Source organism: Lytechinus pictus, chromosome 3 (genome assembly GCF_037042905.1).
Source record: "Lytechinus pictus isolate F3 Inbred chromosome 3, Lp3.0, whole genome shotgun sequence".
Taxonomy (NCBI): domain Eukaryota; kingdom Metazoa; phylum Echinodermata; class Echinoidea; order Temnopleuroida; family Toxopneustidae; genus Lytechinus; species Lytechinus pictus.
Window position 1 is genome coordinate 43,193,441 of NC_087247.1, and position 17,057 is coordinate 43,210,497.

General features: G+C 33.7%; 2 protein-coding genes across 2 annotated transcripts; one reads left to right on the forward strand and one right to left on the reverse strand.

Moving 5' to 3' along the window:
- The first annotated feature begins 97 nt into the window (after positions 1 to 97).
- Positions 98 to 9,611, forward strand: LOC129256303 (deoxyribonuclease-1-like). The gene is made up of 8 exons (XM_054894543.2): positions 98 to 465; positions 2,144 to 2,232; positions 3,460 to 3,546; positions 4,783 to 4,889; positions 5,968 to 6,080; positions 6,782 to 6,939; positions 7,159 to 7,249; positions 8,289 to 9,611. The coding sequence occupies exons 1-8, from the start codon at positions 313 to 315 to the stop codon at positions 8,334 to 8,336; spliced, it is 846 nt and encodes a 281-aa protein (XP_054750518.1). The 5' UTR covers positions 98 to 312; the 3' UTR covers positions 8,337 to 9,611.
- LOC129255593 (deoxyribonuclease-1-like) lies at positions 8,472 to 16,740 on the reverse strand. Its single transcript, XM_064097122.1, has 8 exons — positions 16,492 to 16,740; positions 16,076 to 16,164; positions 14,833 to 14,916; positions 14,154 to 14,254; positions 12,999 to 13,111; positions 11,509 to 11,666; positions 10,895 to 10,985; positions 8,472 to 10,409 (listed from the first exon to the last, which is right to left on the reverse strand). Exons 1-8 carry the CDS (start codon positions 16,633 to 16,635, stop codon positions 10,362 to 10,364), a joined length of 828 nt encoding a protein of 275 aa, XP_063953192.1. The 5' UTR covers positions 16,636 to 16,740; the 3' UTR covers positions 8,472 to 10,361.
- Between the last annotated feature and the right edge of the window lie 317 nt (positions 16,741 to 17,057).

Below are 17,057 nucleotides of genomic sequence, written 5' to 3' on the forward strand. Positions count from 1 at the left end.
CATAGAAGATAATATATTTCTTATTGTTTTATATCGATAGAAAGAAAGATAAGCCCGTCATTAATTGATGGAAAGTGCAAAGTTTATTTATTAATTTATTCTTTAACGTAATAAGTCTTCTGGTTATACAAGGTAACCATTATCGGACGTTGTTCTTCCATGGAGCTGTCTGTGGAATAAATTAATTTTCAAAAGAGTGTCCGCCGACGACTCTCGGTGAGAAAGATACTACTAAGGAAGATCTTTCTGTTGAGAATACTCAGATCAGATACGACTGTCTTCCGAAGCGCGTACACCTTTTCCTTTGCAACCATGGCGCCTTTTTCGACAATGCTTTTCTGTGTGTTTGCTGCATCATTTAGCTGGCAACAGACCACATCTGCGATCAAGATATCTGCGTTCAATATCCAAACATTCGGGACCAGCAAAATGGACAAGCCTGAAGTGGTTAATTACCTAAAGCAAGTGAGCCAAATTGTTGAAAACATATTTTCGACTAATCTTTGTTGTCACCACGATTGCATTGTAGCTCAATTTACAATTGAATTAAGTTCAAGTAGGATTACATATATGATATATTTCTTCCACATCACAAGATATGTGATTATGATTACAATGTAATTTTTATCATGATTTTCATTGTAGCTGGTCTAAGATAAGATAAGGTACGTTGGTTTATTTGGAGTAAAGAATATTGAAAATGAGATAATTTGAAATATAACTAACAAAACATTTAATAAACAAATGATAATGTTTGATAAATGGAAGCATGCAGGTATCATTAGAGTATAAAATAATGAAGTAATCATAAATTTTGTTTTACTGTTTATACTGAACAGTTTATACTGGGGGGGGGGGCGATCGCCCCACCAATGAAAATATTGGGGGGCAAACCTATCGTTTTGCCCCCCAATAATTCCTCATGTGCAAAGATAAAATAAGATTGTAATGTTACACAGAAATCAGCAAGCGAGATTGAGATACTCAACTCGTTCTTTATTTAAAATCGTGCTCAAAATGTCAATTTTTCAGATTGGAATATTAAAAAATTCAGCTCGCGCTTCGGTCTCGCATTAATTCTGTAACAAAAACCCATACTTTTCATGATTGAATAGGTGAAAAGAATGTCACGTTTTAAGTTCTTAACCTCAAAAGAACTCCCGCATCGATTTTCAATAATTTTTTGTTGGATACATATCTTGTTCATTAAACTGTCATTTTTTTCAGATCGAAATATCAAAATTTTCAGCTCGCGTTTCGCGCTCGAATCTATTGTTCTTTTAGTTACCCATCTTAATAATTGGAACCAAAAATGCTTAGAATCTCAAGCTTTCAGCTAAGAATATAAAGAAATTTCAGCTCGCTCTCGGCACTCGCATTATCTGTGTAGTGAGATATGAATCCTCATGAGATACTACAAACAATCCTAAACAGGTACCTTTTTCCTGTTTTCAGGTCAGTATAGTAAAAAAAATTCAGCTCGCGCTTCGCGCTCGCATTAATTTGTTGGTGAGATATGTGTCTCTGTCTCATGAGTCATATATATATGTATATATATATATATATATATATAGGCCTATGTGTGTGTGTGTGTGTGGGTTGGTGAGTGTGTTTGTTTTGTGTGATCGAGCGCCTTTGGAACGTTGATTCATGATTTTGCCCCCCCCCATCTGAAAAACCATAGGGTTAGGGTTAGGGTTAGGGTTGACGCCTAGGATCGACGCCCTGATACTGAATAGCTGAAGTGCATTAACCAACTTCAAAATAGTCCTATAATCTTTTTGTAAATTTCATGAAGATTTATTTTATATTAAAAACAATAATAAGAGTAATAATAATAAAAATCAGTGATAAACAGCTCATGAAATTAACGAAAGTTTTAGGACGATACATTTTTATTTCAAATTACAAATTTATAATTTTTGAATATTTAAACAATTTACATGTATATTATCTCAAATTTATCCCTTTTTGAAAATAAATATATAAAATTGTTCATTACACCATTTTGATATGAAACCAGTGGTATTTCGTGTTATAACCAAAAACAACAAATATTTCAGCACTGACAACGACAGGCTTATACACGCATCTCTATTTTCATGACTCAAGATTTCTTTTTGGGGGGCTGTTTTTACTTCAGATCATAGCAAGGTATGACATGGTTCTTATTCAAGAAATACGCAACAAGGATGGGACAGCTATCAAAGAATTGCTAGATGAGGTCAACAGGTATGTATACGAGTCATTAGAAAATAGGCATTTCAGTAATTTAATGCCATATATATATATATATATTTTAAACAAGTGCACACCTAGTTACCAATAATGCGATAGCATTTCTATTTATTTGAAAGGAGGTTAAAAGAGCATTGTAGATTAAATGCCTTGCTCACGGGCAAATTTGCCGCGGCCGGGGATCGAACCCCGGACTTTCCATGTATGACCAGGCGCTTTAGACCACTCGGCCACGGCACCTCCTGACCTCCATATATCAAGAGGCAATTCGATAGTTGTCCGTTGGATTTGGGTCGGCCGTACATAAGGTTAATCTCTTTTTGGCTGCTAACCTTTCTGAATAATACTTTTTTTTATGTCTATGTCTCATTTATTTAATGTTTGTACTATTTATATTGTCGTTTTTATACTATGAAAAATAAATTGAAAATGTACGATACGTATGTGAATCTACGACTGATTAGACACAACTACATGCATATGGTACAATACTGTACCAGGGATAGATCCAACACTGAACATCAGGGTTCCAAAAAACATTTCCCCCGATCTATGTACATTTTTATATTTTTTATGAACAAGTTTGAGTTTCTCATAAGGTATGAATGAAAAATGGGAGCGCAAAGCGCGAGCTTTAATTTTGAACATTTTATTATCTTGAAAGCTCATATGTCGTGTATTGAAACTATATTACAGCAGTCAGATGCAACACTTGTCCTATGAATGTGGGGGGTTACACCATTCTTATGAACAATATTAAAAATAATAGGAATATGACATTTGAGGAGAACCATGCATTTTTATAGAAATCAAGGACTTTCATCTTGCTTATATATAATCATTTGATTAAATATAGCAAATATATTGCAAACTGCTCTCAATTTTTTTTCCTTATTATTTTCTATGTGATGATGAAGATGTTGACAATGATATTTACGAAAAGTATAATCACTATGATGATGAAGATGATTATATTTAAATAATCATTATCATCATTACTATTGTTATTAGTGGCGGTATTGGGATTATTGTTATTAATAGTAGTATATAGTATTAATATTAATATTATTATCATCATTATTGTTATTTTTTCTATCAGTATTGGTTCATTATATCATTGTATTGGTTAATATTCTGTCATTATTGATGTAATTAAATGGAACTGTTATATTCGTTAAGCATATCATTTAGGTCTACTTTATTTCATATTAATATTTGTAGCTATTCTGCAGATGAATACGAAATGGTAATATCATCAAGACTTGGGCGAAGTGACAGCTACAAGGAGCAATATGCATATTTCTACAAGTAAGTTAGGGTTATACACATAAAATTAATTTCATACAAAAATCCAATAATAACTGTTAAAGAAAATATCACCAACATACTCCTTTTATCTAAAGTATATATGACATCCAGAGGTATCCATGGATTGAAGGGTGATAGAGTCATGATATTATTTGAATCGAAGTTTGGAAATTGTATAATGATAAGATTTTACATGTCATACATACTACAAGATGCGTGATTTTTTTTTCATTTTGCACTATCTCTGATTTATTTCGTTAGTTCTATATCATATATATATATACTGTATATATCTTGGTGAACATATATTTTGATTTGATTAAGTAAGTAACGCCTAAGAAAAAAACACAAGCATTTATGGGGTAAAGAATATCGCCAGAATCGCCAGCAACATTGCTATTTATGTTGTCATCACTAGCATTCTCTACATCCTCCTCCTCCCCCTTCCCCCTTATCATCATCATCATCATAATCATCATCGCCACCACACTGCAAAAACTCCAGTGTTGATTTAACACCAACCCGGTATCTATATATGTCCACACCAGAAAAGTATTAAAACAACACCAGTTTGGAATAAAATCGATGCTTTAATACTAATTGGTGTTGTATAAACACCTAACTGGTGTTAGACCAAAAGGAAACTGGTGTTGTTTAACACTTCTCTGGTGTGGACATATATAGATTCCGGGCTGGTGTTAAATCAACATTATCACAACCATCACTATTACATCATCATCATCACCATCACCGTCAGCGTCATCATCATCTCATCACAATCATCATCATCACCATCACTATCACCTATGCCCTTAAGCAAGGCAATAATTCAACATTATCTTACTTTAACATTAATTGAAATGCTATAGGCATTACTGGTACAAAAAGCATTGTTATCTTTGTAATAATTATCGTCGTCATCATCTTGTGATGATGTTAATTCAAGATCACCGTTTGTTAGCTCAAGATATTGAGCCAAAATAACTTTCATTAAAAAAGGAAAATTCGCATATCATGCAATTCACTTCTAATATCTGCAATATTCAACGATTTAACAATTAAGAATAACACCAATGATTCCAACATACTTGACCAAAATAATAGGTCCGATATAATAAAACACTTGCGCCCTGGGTTAGTATTTGCTTGAAATAAATTATTACATATGTTTTGATTAGGAGAAAATGGTGTTGGCTATAAAAAAAAATCAATGGGTACATCTTTTTAATTCACCAGGACAAGCATGTTAAGTGTGCAAGACCAGTTTGAGTACCCAGATAATGGAGCAATAGACAAATTCGAAAGAGAGCCTTATGTTGTCAAGTTTTATGCATCTTCTACGTGTAAGTATGTGATGAATATGCATATAATACATCTTTGAGAGTATCTTATTGTGTTAATATCCACTTTATTGAGAAAAAAATCCCATCCCTTGATGGAAAGTAATTCATAGTGTCTGCCTCAAGTTCCTCTAAGAATTTGATAATAATATTATAAATGTGTATATGGAATCACCCTTTTTCACGAAAATATAGTTATAGATTCGAAACGAATGAAGCCTTCTATTTCAAACTCAGTTAGTGACATATATACCTCCAACATCTGGATTCCCCATTGACATTATTACAGATTGCAATTGAACAACTTATTCTCATAATTGCCCTACACCGTTGTACATCGCGGTAGTGATATCACAGAAAAGGGATACTTATGATAATCAATAGACTTTTTGCTCGTCATGATAGTGAAATTGTATTAAAAAATGATCATCATAAAGCCGAGCATTCAAACCATTAAATCTACTCCTCATCTGAGATTCATGAGCATCCACATGTGATTACTATAACACTGCAAAATTTTCCTTAAATATATTTCTCCTGTAATATTTAAGCTGGAGTTTGTAATCATCTTTAAACCTATATCATATAGATGGTTCATTATCATTAATTAATTAATTAATTATTCATTTAGTTTTATTTTAGCAGGGTAGCCCCATCAGTAATTGACACTCTGTTTTACATGGGGGTCGTGAATAACATAAAAAATAAAAAATACAAACATTAATTTTATATAAGCAAAACAAATGGAAGATACTAACAGTGAAATAAACAAAAGTCAATCGCAAGCTCTGCTAGTCAAACTTATTATTCAAATAAACATTTACCTTATTTTCCATTATTAAGAAAATCATTTGTGAACAAATTTGAAAAACAAATTATTGCATCATAAAGAGAATGTGTTAACATAAAGGAATATCATAATTTTCATTTTCTTAGTATCCATAATTATGTTTTAACAAAGTAAACCATGATGAAATTCTGGGAATTAGGTGGTATACAATATTGGGGGTATTTACTCAATCACAGTAGCAATAGGCACTCAGATGTTCGTGAATGTATTCATTTTCACTCTTTATTGAAGCTGTGAAGGAATTTGCAGCAGTGGCCCTTCATGCTAAACCAGATGAGGCTGTTTCTGAAATCGATCTCTTAGCTGACGTCTATGACTACACAACCAACCAGTTTAATATCGAGGTAAAAACTATGCCTTGGTCTACAGGAATGCAACCTTAAACCTTCATTCTGAAGAAGCGTTTTTATGAGTTATAAGGGAAACAATCTCGTAGTCTCGCGGCTTTAGATCAAAACCAAGTAAAATAGCACCTTTTTGGCCTTAATCTTCTGTGACAAGATCCATCAGGGAGGACTCAAAGCAGTCAGTTCCGTTGCTTCATCCTTGAAAACATTCATGCCAAGTTGATCCGCTGACAAGAAATTGTCATGATGACCAAGTGATTTTTTTTAATCCATGATACATAATTTTCATGTTTTGTCTCTCTTTTGAATAAAAATAAAATGAAGCGAAGAAGAAGAAGAAGGGGGAGGAGGAGAAGGAGGAGGAGGAGGAAGATAAAACGTTTAAGAGCAACAAGCTGGAGAAAGGCAAACAAAACAAAACAAAGAAAGAAAAACAGAACAAGGGGAAGGGAGTTCACTTTTTTTTCATACACTCCATTTTATTTCATACTACTATGTCTGAATTATAAAGTTCACCAATTTTTTTTCTGTTCAATAATTCTTACACATTGGCTTTATGATTTTGTACATTAACAGGAGGAATAATCTTGATACCAATGCAATGCGAGTGTCTCGTCGACTCCTAATTATTTATTCACAACTCTGTTTATCCACCAACTTCATTTCACGTTCTGACATCTATACTATTTCATCTTTAGAATGTCGTCCTAATGGGAGATTTCAACGCTGACTGTAGCTACGTCAAGGAAGATGATTGGTCCAATATTCGCCTCCGAACAGAGGGCCGATTTGATTGGGTAATACCCGACGAAGATGACACAACCGTATCAGGAAATACGCACTGTGCCTACGACAGGTATACCCCTCTTCATACACACGATAAACATTTCATTTATTTAAATCTGCTATTAAAATGCCACGACAATAATATGCTACCAATTAAAGACAGTGTACTTAAAAGGAATATGTTAAGTTATAATGCACATTTTCTTTCTAAAACAACACTCCTTCATTCTTTGCGACGGGCAATTAGAGAATAAGGCTTATTGTCATTAACACCCTCTTTCCTTTTTAGATTCGTGTTAGCAGGCACTCAACTGCAACAGACGTCTTTTGGGGCTCAACCTTTTAAATTTGATGAGCACTTTAATCTTGATTACTACGACGTAAGTATAATTCCTACCTACTTACATTAAAGTGAAACGAGGCCACGAATTAGCTTTGTTTGCCATAGCCCGAATGACACTAGTAAACTCGGTGGACTTTTTGTTTGTTTAACTCAAGTTCCCCTTTAATGTGTTTCCCGACCTCATACATTTTCTATATTACGTTTTACAAATAAAGTTGTTAAAGTTTGCAAATGGAGGTAGAACATCGTCCATATCATTATCAGAGAACAACTGTGCCTATAGACAACCCTGGATCTTCATTTAAAAATAGATATATCTCTTTCACAGGGGCCGCGGAAGCGGGGGCTGGGGGGGGGGGGGGCTTCAGCCCCACTTTTTTCCAAAACCGTGTACAAAAACGTAAAAATGACCGACCATATGATTGTGATTTTTTGCATGGTCAGCCCCCCCCCCCCCCACTTTGAAAACCGTTCCGCGGCCCCTGTTTCATATCATACCTAAACCAAAGTAAAAATAACCCGACCGATCAAGCATAATATTTTTCAACAACCCAGTTGTGAATATTAAGAAAGGAGGAAAAAAAGGCCTGACTTGCATCAAGATTTATAGCAGTACATGATTATATCAATTCCTGCAATCCATTTTTTTTGGGGATAAATTGATATGGTAAATAGGTGCAATCTAGAGAATACTGGAAGGTGAGAGTTTGTTCATGTTGTTGTTTAGTTTTAATAACGCTCTCCTTCAAAAAGAATATAATTATGCACCAGATGGATAGACAGAGAGAGGAATATATGGAATGCGTATATTTTGTGGGTGGTTAATGGTAAAGGTATTATGTTGGTGTTTTAAAGATCAGGGGTCCGTAACACAAAGGTTAGCGATTAATCGTGTACTTGTTACGATTGATTGTACAATGTAGTCAATGGAATCAATCGTAGGAAAAAATTTCCACAATCTTTGCTATATAAATTTTGTGTTACGGGCCACAGAACTAAAATTAAATCTTGTAAGTGTCCCTACAGTTTTTTTTTTTTTATGTTACTTTACTTGTATTTCTTATCATTCATTCCAGGCCGTTGCTGTCAGCGACCACTATCCCGTGGAAATTGAAATTAATTAAAATAAGACAAGCAAGTTCAATATTCCTCGTCTTCCGATCCAAACTTTTCGATATCAATTATAATCCATCAAGATACGTTTACCTTGTCTAAATATTTGAGAATATGAGATAAAACTCACGTCATAGCCCTGATAATGTTATTTACGCAAAGTGTTTAATTTGGAACAGAATATCACAGATGGCTTCTTCACATCATACACTGTATACCCAGTGCTGACATATTAGCATTTCGGAAATTCGATGCGATGCCTCAATTACAGAATGATGAAATAGAATAACCAATTAAAGATATGAGCAAACATGATTGACTTATCCTATATATATCAAATCCTAAAACTAGTTCTCAACTCTTCGACAATCAAATGTTGCCAAACTACACTATAATTGCAATAAAAATATAACCGTATAAAGACTCCTCTCTTAAATGAAAAAAAACCTATTTCGGAGACTGAATTGGAATCGTAATATGTATACTAGTAATCTATTAAGAGAAAATAGTGCGAACAATTATCCATAAGAACTTATCTTATCAAGTACGTCTGTATGTACTGAGTTTTGTTCTCTAGGCATCTATACCCTACAACTGCCTTTTAAATTCTTTTCCCGAATAAGAACTTTTACAAATGAATATACCATTGATTTCAATAAAGATCATGCATGCAATATTCATGTAATATTGTTTTGCTTTTGGGTTCAGAATGGTGGAATGTGTAAATGTGATGAATTGATGATGGCTTTTCAAGATGCAATATTGAAGAGAATGAGAGAAATGCGAACAGCAGTTTGTCGAAATCCACAAAAAGGTTATAAAATAATGATTTTATTTTATGTCTTTGAAATGTCACTTGTGAGCCTCCCTTGCATATGTCGTATAAAATGATTAAAGTTTTACATTAATTTGGTGAAACAGTTGCATGAATATATTATGTGTATATGTTTATAAATACACCATGAGGAAACTGTTGATGTCATATCCCAACTTTCTTCTTTTTTATTTGATCATCTGAAATTGAATTCATTCAATTTTCTTTCTCCAAGTATGAACAAAAAATGGATTGACAATAATATGTGTAAGGTAATCATTGTTGCAACTCATTTTGAATGTATGAAAATATGAAATAATTACGTTTTAATGTAAAAGAGAAAGTGGGATACATCATCGACCCATCTATTCCATATTCATGACAAAGTGCATAACTTTTGTCTTTTACAGAATATTGTTAAACTTTGAAATGCAATAACTCTGTTATTTGTAATAAAACTTGATGAATTCTTAGCGGTTTTTTTCCTATTTAATATACAATTATTTCTAGTCTGGCGTATACACTGTAAAAATGAAGTGCTAATTTAGCACTTACAGTGCTTGTATATGTGACTGCATTACGAGTGCTGATTTTCTAGTTTAAATTTGAACTAGAAAATCAGCACTCGTAGTGCAGTCACTATGCAAAATTAGCACTTCATTTTTTTACAGTGTGTCACTTTAACATTATGCATTTCTTTTCGTTTGAACAAAGTTAGATGCAGTCATGGCAATTACAACATTATGAGACATTTGTATTTTATTTCAAACTTTATCTCTGTTCATCATTTTAAAATGCAAATCTTATCATTTTATTTTTTCTTCATATCATTCAGAAAATAGTATCAAAATCACTCATTTCCTTTCTTTTCCTTTCCTCCTTTTAAATTTTGATTTATTTAAAGTTGACATTCTTGGAGGGGATGGAAGGGGTGAGGTACCCCCTCTTCTCACCACTGTGATTACTTCTACGGTATATGTTGACCCCTAATATGCCAGGATGACATTGACCTTAAACAGAAACAAAACGAACCAACGTGCTCATCGATAAATAATATAGAATAATCCATTTAATTATTAGCCCCATATGTTTGATAGATATTGAATTAAGATGGGAATAGGGGTAATCGTCCTCAGCAGTATCAAGCCTTTATTTTCAGCATGTTTCAAGAAAAAATTGTCCGACCATCTTCAGCAATTAGTGAATAATTTCCATGACGTTTTTAATCAATAGTAAGTTCTACGGGGTAGTGATCGCTCACAGCCTTTGCCTGAGGAAATAAAAAAGAGTACAAGGAAAGTTTTTTTGAGATACTCTATACATCGAAGATAGTTACGGTGTTGATACGTGGTTCACTTGCAATTCCAAAATATGAGATTCGAAGTCAATGTTTAAATAAAAAATAATATTCTAACAAAATGCTGGGTGAAATTGGGAAAGATAATAAGATAGCATAAAAACCATTCTTCTTAAGTACAACATTCTTAATCTGTACACATTAAAAGTATTATATATTCACACTTTATTGATCAGTATAGTTCTGGTCTTATTTTTCGCGTAATGATAGTGAAACGATTTTAATAGATCTCAGATTAACTCGGGTTCCAATAACACATTGAACTAAATTAGAAATGATTTATTATTTTATAATTCCTTCAAAAATACTGAAACCTTAAACTATATATATACTCTCTAGAAAAATGAGACATCTTATACCAAACGATTAGTTAAAAAGTGGTGAAATCATAAACTTACTGCTGTATAGTCAAGACCGAAGAAATCGTCAAAGTAAAAGACACCAGCACCCGAAGTCATAGCCCTTAAATTTAATCCAGCTAATACAAATCTGCAGATGAAAAAGAAATTAGTACATAAGGCCTATGGATTTCATTCGAAATGGCCGATTATTCCAATAGTTGTATGCATATACTTATGAATTATCATATTATACTTGAGTATCACATCCTCAGACAGGCAGAATATTGAACTAAAACTTGATTCCACCAATTGTCATATATATAAAAACAAAACATGGAACAATGTTACGATATTTCAAGGATATCCTTACAATCGGTTGCGTTTCATAAATAGAGATTATCATTTTTATTATGATGATCCCTACATGCTTGATGACTTTTCAATATAGGTATCGGGAGTCACAATTTCAGAAGGGGGTGACAGAAAGTAAAACATAGGACATATTTTCATTCTCGCTCCACAAGAGGGGAAGAGGGGCACCTGCAAGCAGGTCCACGTTGTATCTCAGACTACTATGTACAACTATTGGCAGGGGCGCGTCCCATTGGTGTTGCCCCTCGAGCTGCGAATGATTACGGTCCATGTCAGTAAAAATCCATAAACACTCTTGCCTGTCGTATGCACAATTGGTGTTTCCAGAGACCGTTGTATCAGCCGAATCGGGTATCACCCAATCAAATTTCGATTGAGTGCGAAGTCGGATATTTTGCCAGTCATCACTTCCTACGTAAGAACAGTCTGCATTCAAATCACCCATGATAGCAACATCCTGCGAATTAGGGCATCATAGAATAATTGAATAAATGAATAAAAAAATCCGAGACGCTATTGAGAAGAGGGTTAGAGAAATTGGCGGCGCTAGGGTACCGTTGTGTTTGATTTACTGAAAAGTGAGTTTCAGAGGTATTGCATTGTTGTTAAGGTAAATTGCCAATTCGTTCACTGCCAACTCGTCCACTCACCACATGGTCTAACTTCATTTAGTCTAATGCCATTCCATCCATCAACATTTCGTCTAAAAACCATTTGGTCCAATCATCATTTCGTCTAATCAACATTTCGTCTATTACCATTTCGTCTAATAATCAGTTGGTCTAATACCCAATTTTCTTTTCACTCATTTTGCACAATTAACACTTAATACAATTTAATTAGACCAAATGGTGTATGGAATAAATGGCCATTGGACAAACTGGTTATTAGACGGAATGGCATTAGACTAAATGAAGGTAGGCCATGCGGTGAGTGGACGAATTGGCATTAGACGAATAGGAAATAAACCGTTGTAATAAGACCAATCTCCTTTCCCATATCCTACTCTTCATTTATTTCTGCCTTGAAAAATCAAAGGGGTCACCCCTCCACGGAGGGGGGGGGGGGTATGTGAGAGGGCCTCATCCTCATGTATTTAAAATACACCATAATGAACATGGAGTTTGAATATAACGCAATACAGTGTAACAAACAAACAGAATGAGTTAAAATGACAAGAAGTGCGAGTGGCTAATACCCACTAATAATACCGTGAATTTAACACTTATATAAAATAATCACTGCGAGGAATCACTGGCGTACGGATCGGAGGCATGGGGCCATAAGCCCCCAAATTTTAATGACAAAGAAGAAAAGGAGAAAATGAAAGGAAAGGAAAGGAAAAGAGGTGAAATATGATATTATTTTCCGAATGTCAAAATTTAAAACTAAAAATTATAATTTGGTTTCAAAACGTCAACATTGTTGCTCACTCACTCGCTCGCAGATTATTTTTAATAGAAATTTGGCCCAATGTCTCCTCCCCCCTCAAAATGTTTGGCTCACTTGATTCGGTCCTTTCACATGACTGAATTGTATAGTTTCAACACCACTGTATTGCAGTGTTTCATTGTCGAAAGCAAAGGATTTATCCTTTGCTCTTGCAGTGCGACCAAACAAGGCTTGAAGTAGACACCATCGGGGGAATTTGTCTTCGATGAAACAATTCACAAACCTACAGAATTTTAAACAGAAACCGTTTAAACTCAGAAACTCTGAGATGCTCCAAAGTGCTTATTTATACTGCCTGACTACAAAGTTTTAAATGATCTAAGAAAGATGGTCTCACCCTGATTCCCCATTGGTTGACTGTATAATCATAGGCATCAGCCATAAGATCAAGTTCATTTACAGCATCGTCAGGTTTAGCATGCAGCGCCATCACTACAAACTCACCAACACCTAACAAAAATTAGGGGTAATTGTAAAGAAGGCATGTGTCAATTCCGACTAAAAACCTGATTTCAATCAAAAGAGAAAAGAATAATGAAGCGTGACACATTTTTACCAAAGTCGGGTGTGACATAAAGAAATTCTGATATCCTTTAAAGTTATGTATAATATCATTGAAAAGTTATTATGGTTATACACAAATGAAGATCACGGATGATACAGTGAGAGAGTCGATGACGTCACATATTCGTTTCTTTAAAAAAAATTATTATATGACCTAATTAGGCAATAAAGAAATATGATGAGAAAGAAACCCTTAATTAAACCAATATAGGTAAGATGAGAATTTTGGCAATTTCACATGTTCTTTGACCAGTCAAAACATGTATGATTTACATTATAAGAAGAGGAAAATAAATTGTTGATTTATACGTTAACATAAAAATAAAGTGAGTTTGCGATATCATCATCACCCTAATGATAATTTAAGATCTGCATATACAGTAACCATGGTACTTTGTGCGAGTGTAAGCCAAAACTGCTAAATGTCATAGCATATGTTTCTTCTCATGTTGATGAAATGTTTAGTGTTATCAGTTATGCTTGAATATTTTTTTCATTTTTTAACAGCCTGTTTTTGGGATGGAGTTTGAATTCAGTAAAAATACAAAACACTGAAAGAATATATACATTTTTGTATTTTCTTTTCTTCCTGTAACTGAACATAAATATTTCTGATAGAAATTTTAGATAGTCTAAAATCAGAAGAAAAAAAAACACAGAGAAAAAAAAACAAGAATGAAATGTGGTGTTTTAGCTTTGTTTGTCTGGCTAGAATCAGGTATTTACGGCAGCATGTTAAGTGTAGCCTTCATTCGTTCTTTTCTTTGGGGGCAAAGGTGTGTAGGGGACCTTCCATGGACCCAGTTGGTGCCACCAGTTAAAATAAGTGTACCCCAATAATGTATTGATGGACAAAAGAATCCCATTAGTTATATCAAAATTACAGATGCCTATAAATATTGATTAGATTTGCATAATTATCACTCACGTGTAGAAGGGGCAGAAAACCTAACGACGTAAGGCTCTCTCTCAAACCGATCTCCGTTATCCGGATACTCAAAAGAATCCAAAACGGTCATCTTGTTTTTCCTGATGTAGAATTGATCAGAGTGATTTATAATCTAAGTTTAAAATCCATTAGGGCATTTATACAGAATATTAAAACCTGATTAAACTGGACAGGCGAAAAGACGTTTCACTTTGTCGCTAACGGTCAGAATAAGAAAATGTTTTGGCTACACTGAAAATTCAGGAATTAGAACAAAATACGGTGGTTTGGGAGGAGACGATATCCACTTTTGCATGATAGTTTTACTTTTAGTGGAAGTGGGTGTGTCGGTTTTGTCTTAAATTTAATGTAATAATTCTTCGGAATATGTAAATTTAGTAATTTCAAAAATATTTTGCCGAAAGAATGAAAATAAAATTCAATAAAACAATGAATTTCAGTACTTTACAAGGAATTGTTTAAGTGATGTGACGAAAATTGAATAAGCAATTGATATCGCTCATGCAATTCTTGGTGATTTGTTTTCTGCACACCTCTGTAGATTCGATAGTTCATCTATATGAATTTATGTAATTCCAAATTTTTCGCAACGGAAAACGATTTTTTTAATTCAATGAAAGCTTTCAAGTTTCAAAACATGTCTTAAAAATTGTCTTACTTGTAGAAGAATGCGTATTGCTCTTTGTAGGAACTGCGTCCGGCCCGTGAAGAGATCACCATATTATATTCTTCCGATGAATAACTTTTTTTAAAATAAAAATAGAAAAAAATATTTAAGACGATAGAAGGCGTACACACGGTGCTGATGATAAAATAAACGAATGACAATCACCGTCGACTAAAAATTTTGCAAAAAACTGTTGACACTGCGTATAACCTTTCATTAGTCAAGATGCGTTTGATATTTTTGAAATCGGCTAAATTTATCGGTTAGTTGAATAAAATACGGACTCATATGATTAATGAAGTCAATCATAATTCAAATTGTACGATATTTTATATTAATTTTAAAGTGCATTTTTTTGTTGTTGAACCTTTAATTGCTAAGTTTATGGACATCCTGAAATTGTAAAATCTAAAACTGGCGATGTTTTCATTGTTACACCAATGAAATGAATAAGATTATGCATTGGGTTTTACTTCCCAACTGCATTTAACACTCAACGCCTAAAAAAACGTTTCTTAAACATTCTATGTATCGCTAATGGAGCTTCATGAATTTACTACTCAGAACGTATTCACACACAATTATGGTTAATCACGTTTTTCATACGTGTTTAACAGTTGTCTTTTCTTATCTATCAACGGAAAGAGCTCAAAATCTATTTAGAACCTCATCGAGCGTGGGAATGTTACCAATAATCCTCAAAATATATACATGCCAAATACATTGACGGCAAAGCTTATATAGCAAATCAATTTTTTTATCACTGTACAGCTCAAAATTTAGCTTTAGCTTGAAAGTATAATCAATTCTGTCCGTGAGTTTATTACATGAATCTTTATTACTGCGTTCTTGTCACTGTAAATGCTTATATTTTTTTCTGATTCTGATCAAGAAGTAAAGAACTTTATTGCAATTCAAATCTATATAAACAGTTAAGTTTTATTTCTAATACATGATTACTTGAAATTAATCCTCATTCAAAGTATTTGTGAGATTTGGTTTGTGCGTATGGAAGTTTCAAACTGATTCAGAGGTATCCGGTTTGAACACGTCTGATCTTTAGGATGGCATAGCGTTAAAATTCGGTCCCCAGAAGTAAATCATCTAATCTGATCTGATACACATCCGTAAAACACATATATACACACCCAAACACAATGTAAAAGTTCATAGATTTCACAATGTAATGATTTTATATACAGTTAAAAGAAAATTACTGTTTTTTTTACATTACCTATTGACTTCTTCTAGGAGCTCAACGATAGCCTCTCCTGAGCTGTCTCTGATTTCTTGGATTAAGACCATGTCGTAGAATGAGATTATCTAATGCAATTATATGAATTCGAATATTCATTAGAATAAAATGAAACAACAAACTTGTAATCGTGTTAGTTGTTCCTTTACTTAGTAAGATCAACTCAGTCATTTTCGTAAGTTCTTAAAGGATGGTGGTTTTTTTTTTTTTTTTTTTTGGGGGGGGGGTTCAGTGGATACTTGGTGTTGTTATATTAAGTCTAAGAATAAGATATCACACATTGAAATACCTTTCACTGTGTTTTTTGTGACAAAATTCTGGTGATTTAAATTAGAAAGTATTACTTTTAAAGCACAAACCATGACCGTGCATATCGGCATAAACCATTCGTATACCTGCTTCAACACGTTGACTACTTCAGGCTTTCCCATTTTGCTGACCCCCATCGTCTGTACATTAAAAGCTGCGATCTTCAGTGTTGCAGATACAGAAGAAAGACAAAGAGCAGCAAAAACCAAACATATACTTCCTCGAGCCATTGCTACTGTGTTGAAATTGAACGAGGGAAAAACCAACGCGGTCTAGAAAATATGAAGACAGGGCTTGATCCAAAAGGTTGATGCCAAACTACACCTTTGAATTATGAAGAGAATTATGTGCTTTTATATTGTAGATTTGATAATCATATTATCCATTAAGTAACTAACAAAATAGGATTATTGGATTATTGGCGCGTGTCTGATAATGGATGCTTTCTGACCGGATGCATGGCTAAGGTGTCTTACCCACGTGATCCTCGAGGTAGAAGAATTATTGGAAATTTTACATTAAAATTATTAAAGATATGATGCAGTCACAACGATGAATTATTATTGTTAATACGTAGACCAATTTATATTGATTATGCTTGCAAATTATAGTTGTTTATTGTTTTTGCCACTTGCATTGCAAGTTTAATATC

What these genes read in the sequence shown, in the direction of transcription:
- LOC129256303 (XM_054894543.2), top strand. Translation starts at nt 313, where the DNA reads ATGGCGCCTTTTTCGACAATGCTTTTCTGTGTGTTTGCTGCATCATTT. An exon ending in GTTTTATGCATCTTCTACGT is followed by an intron (nt 4,890 to 5,967) that starts GTAAGTATGTGA and finishes TCTTTATTGAAG; the next exon opens with CTGTGAAGGAATTTGCAGCA. An exon ending in CCAACCAGTTTAATATCGAG is followed by an intron (nt 6,081 to 6,781) that starts GTAAAAACTATG and finishes TTTCATCTTTAG; the next exon opens with AATGTCGTCCTAATGGGAGA.
- LOC129255593 (XM_064097122.1), bottom strand. Translation starts at nt 16,635, where the DNA reads ATGGCTCGAGGAAGTATATGTTTGGTTTTTGCTGCTCTTTGTCTTTCT. An exon ending in GTTTTCTGCCCCTTCTACAC is followed by an intron (nt 13,112 to 14,153) that starts GTGAGTGATAAT and finishes AATTTTTGTTAG; the next exon opens with GTGTTGGTGAGTTTGTAGTG. An exon ending in TCAACCAATGGGGAATCAGG is followed by an intron (nt 11,667 to 12,998) that starts GTGAGACCATCT and finishes CCTAATTCGCAG; the next exon opens with GATGTTGCTATCATGGGTGA.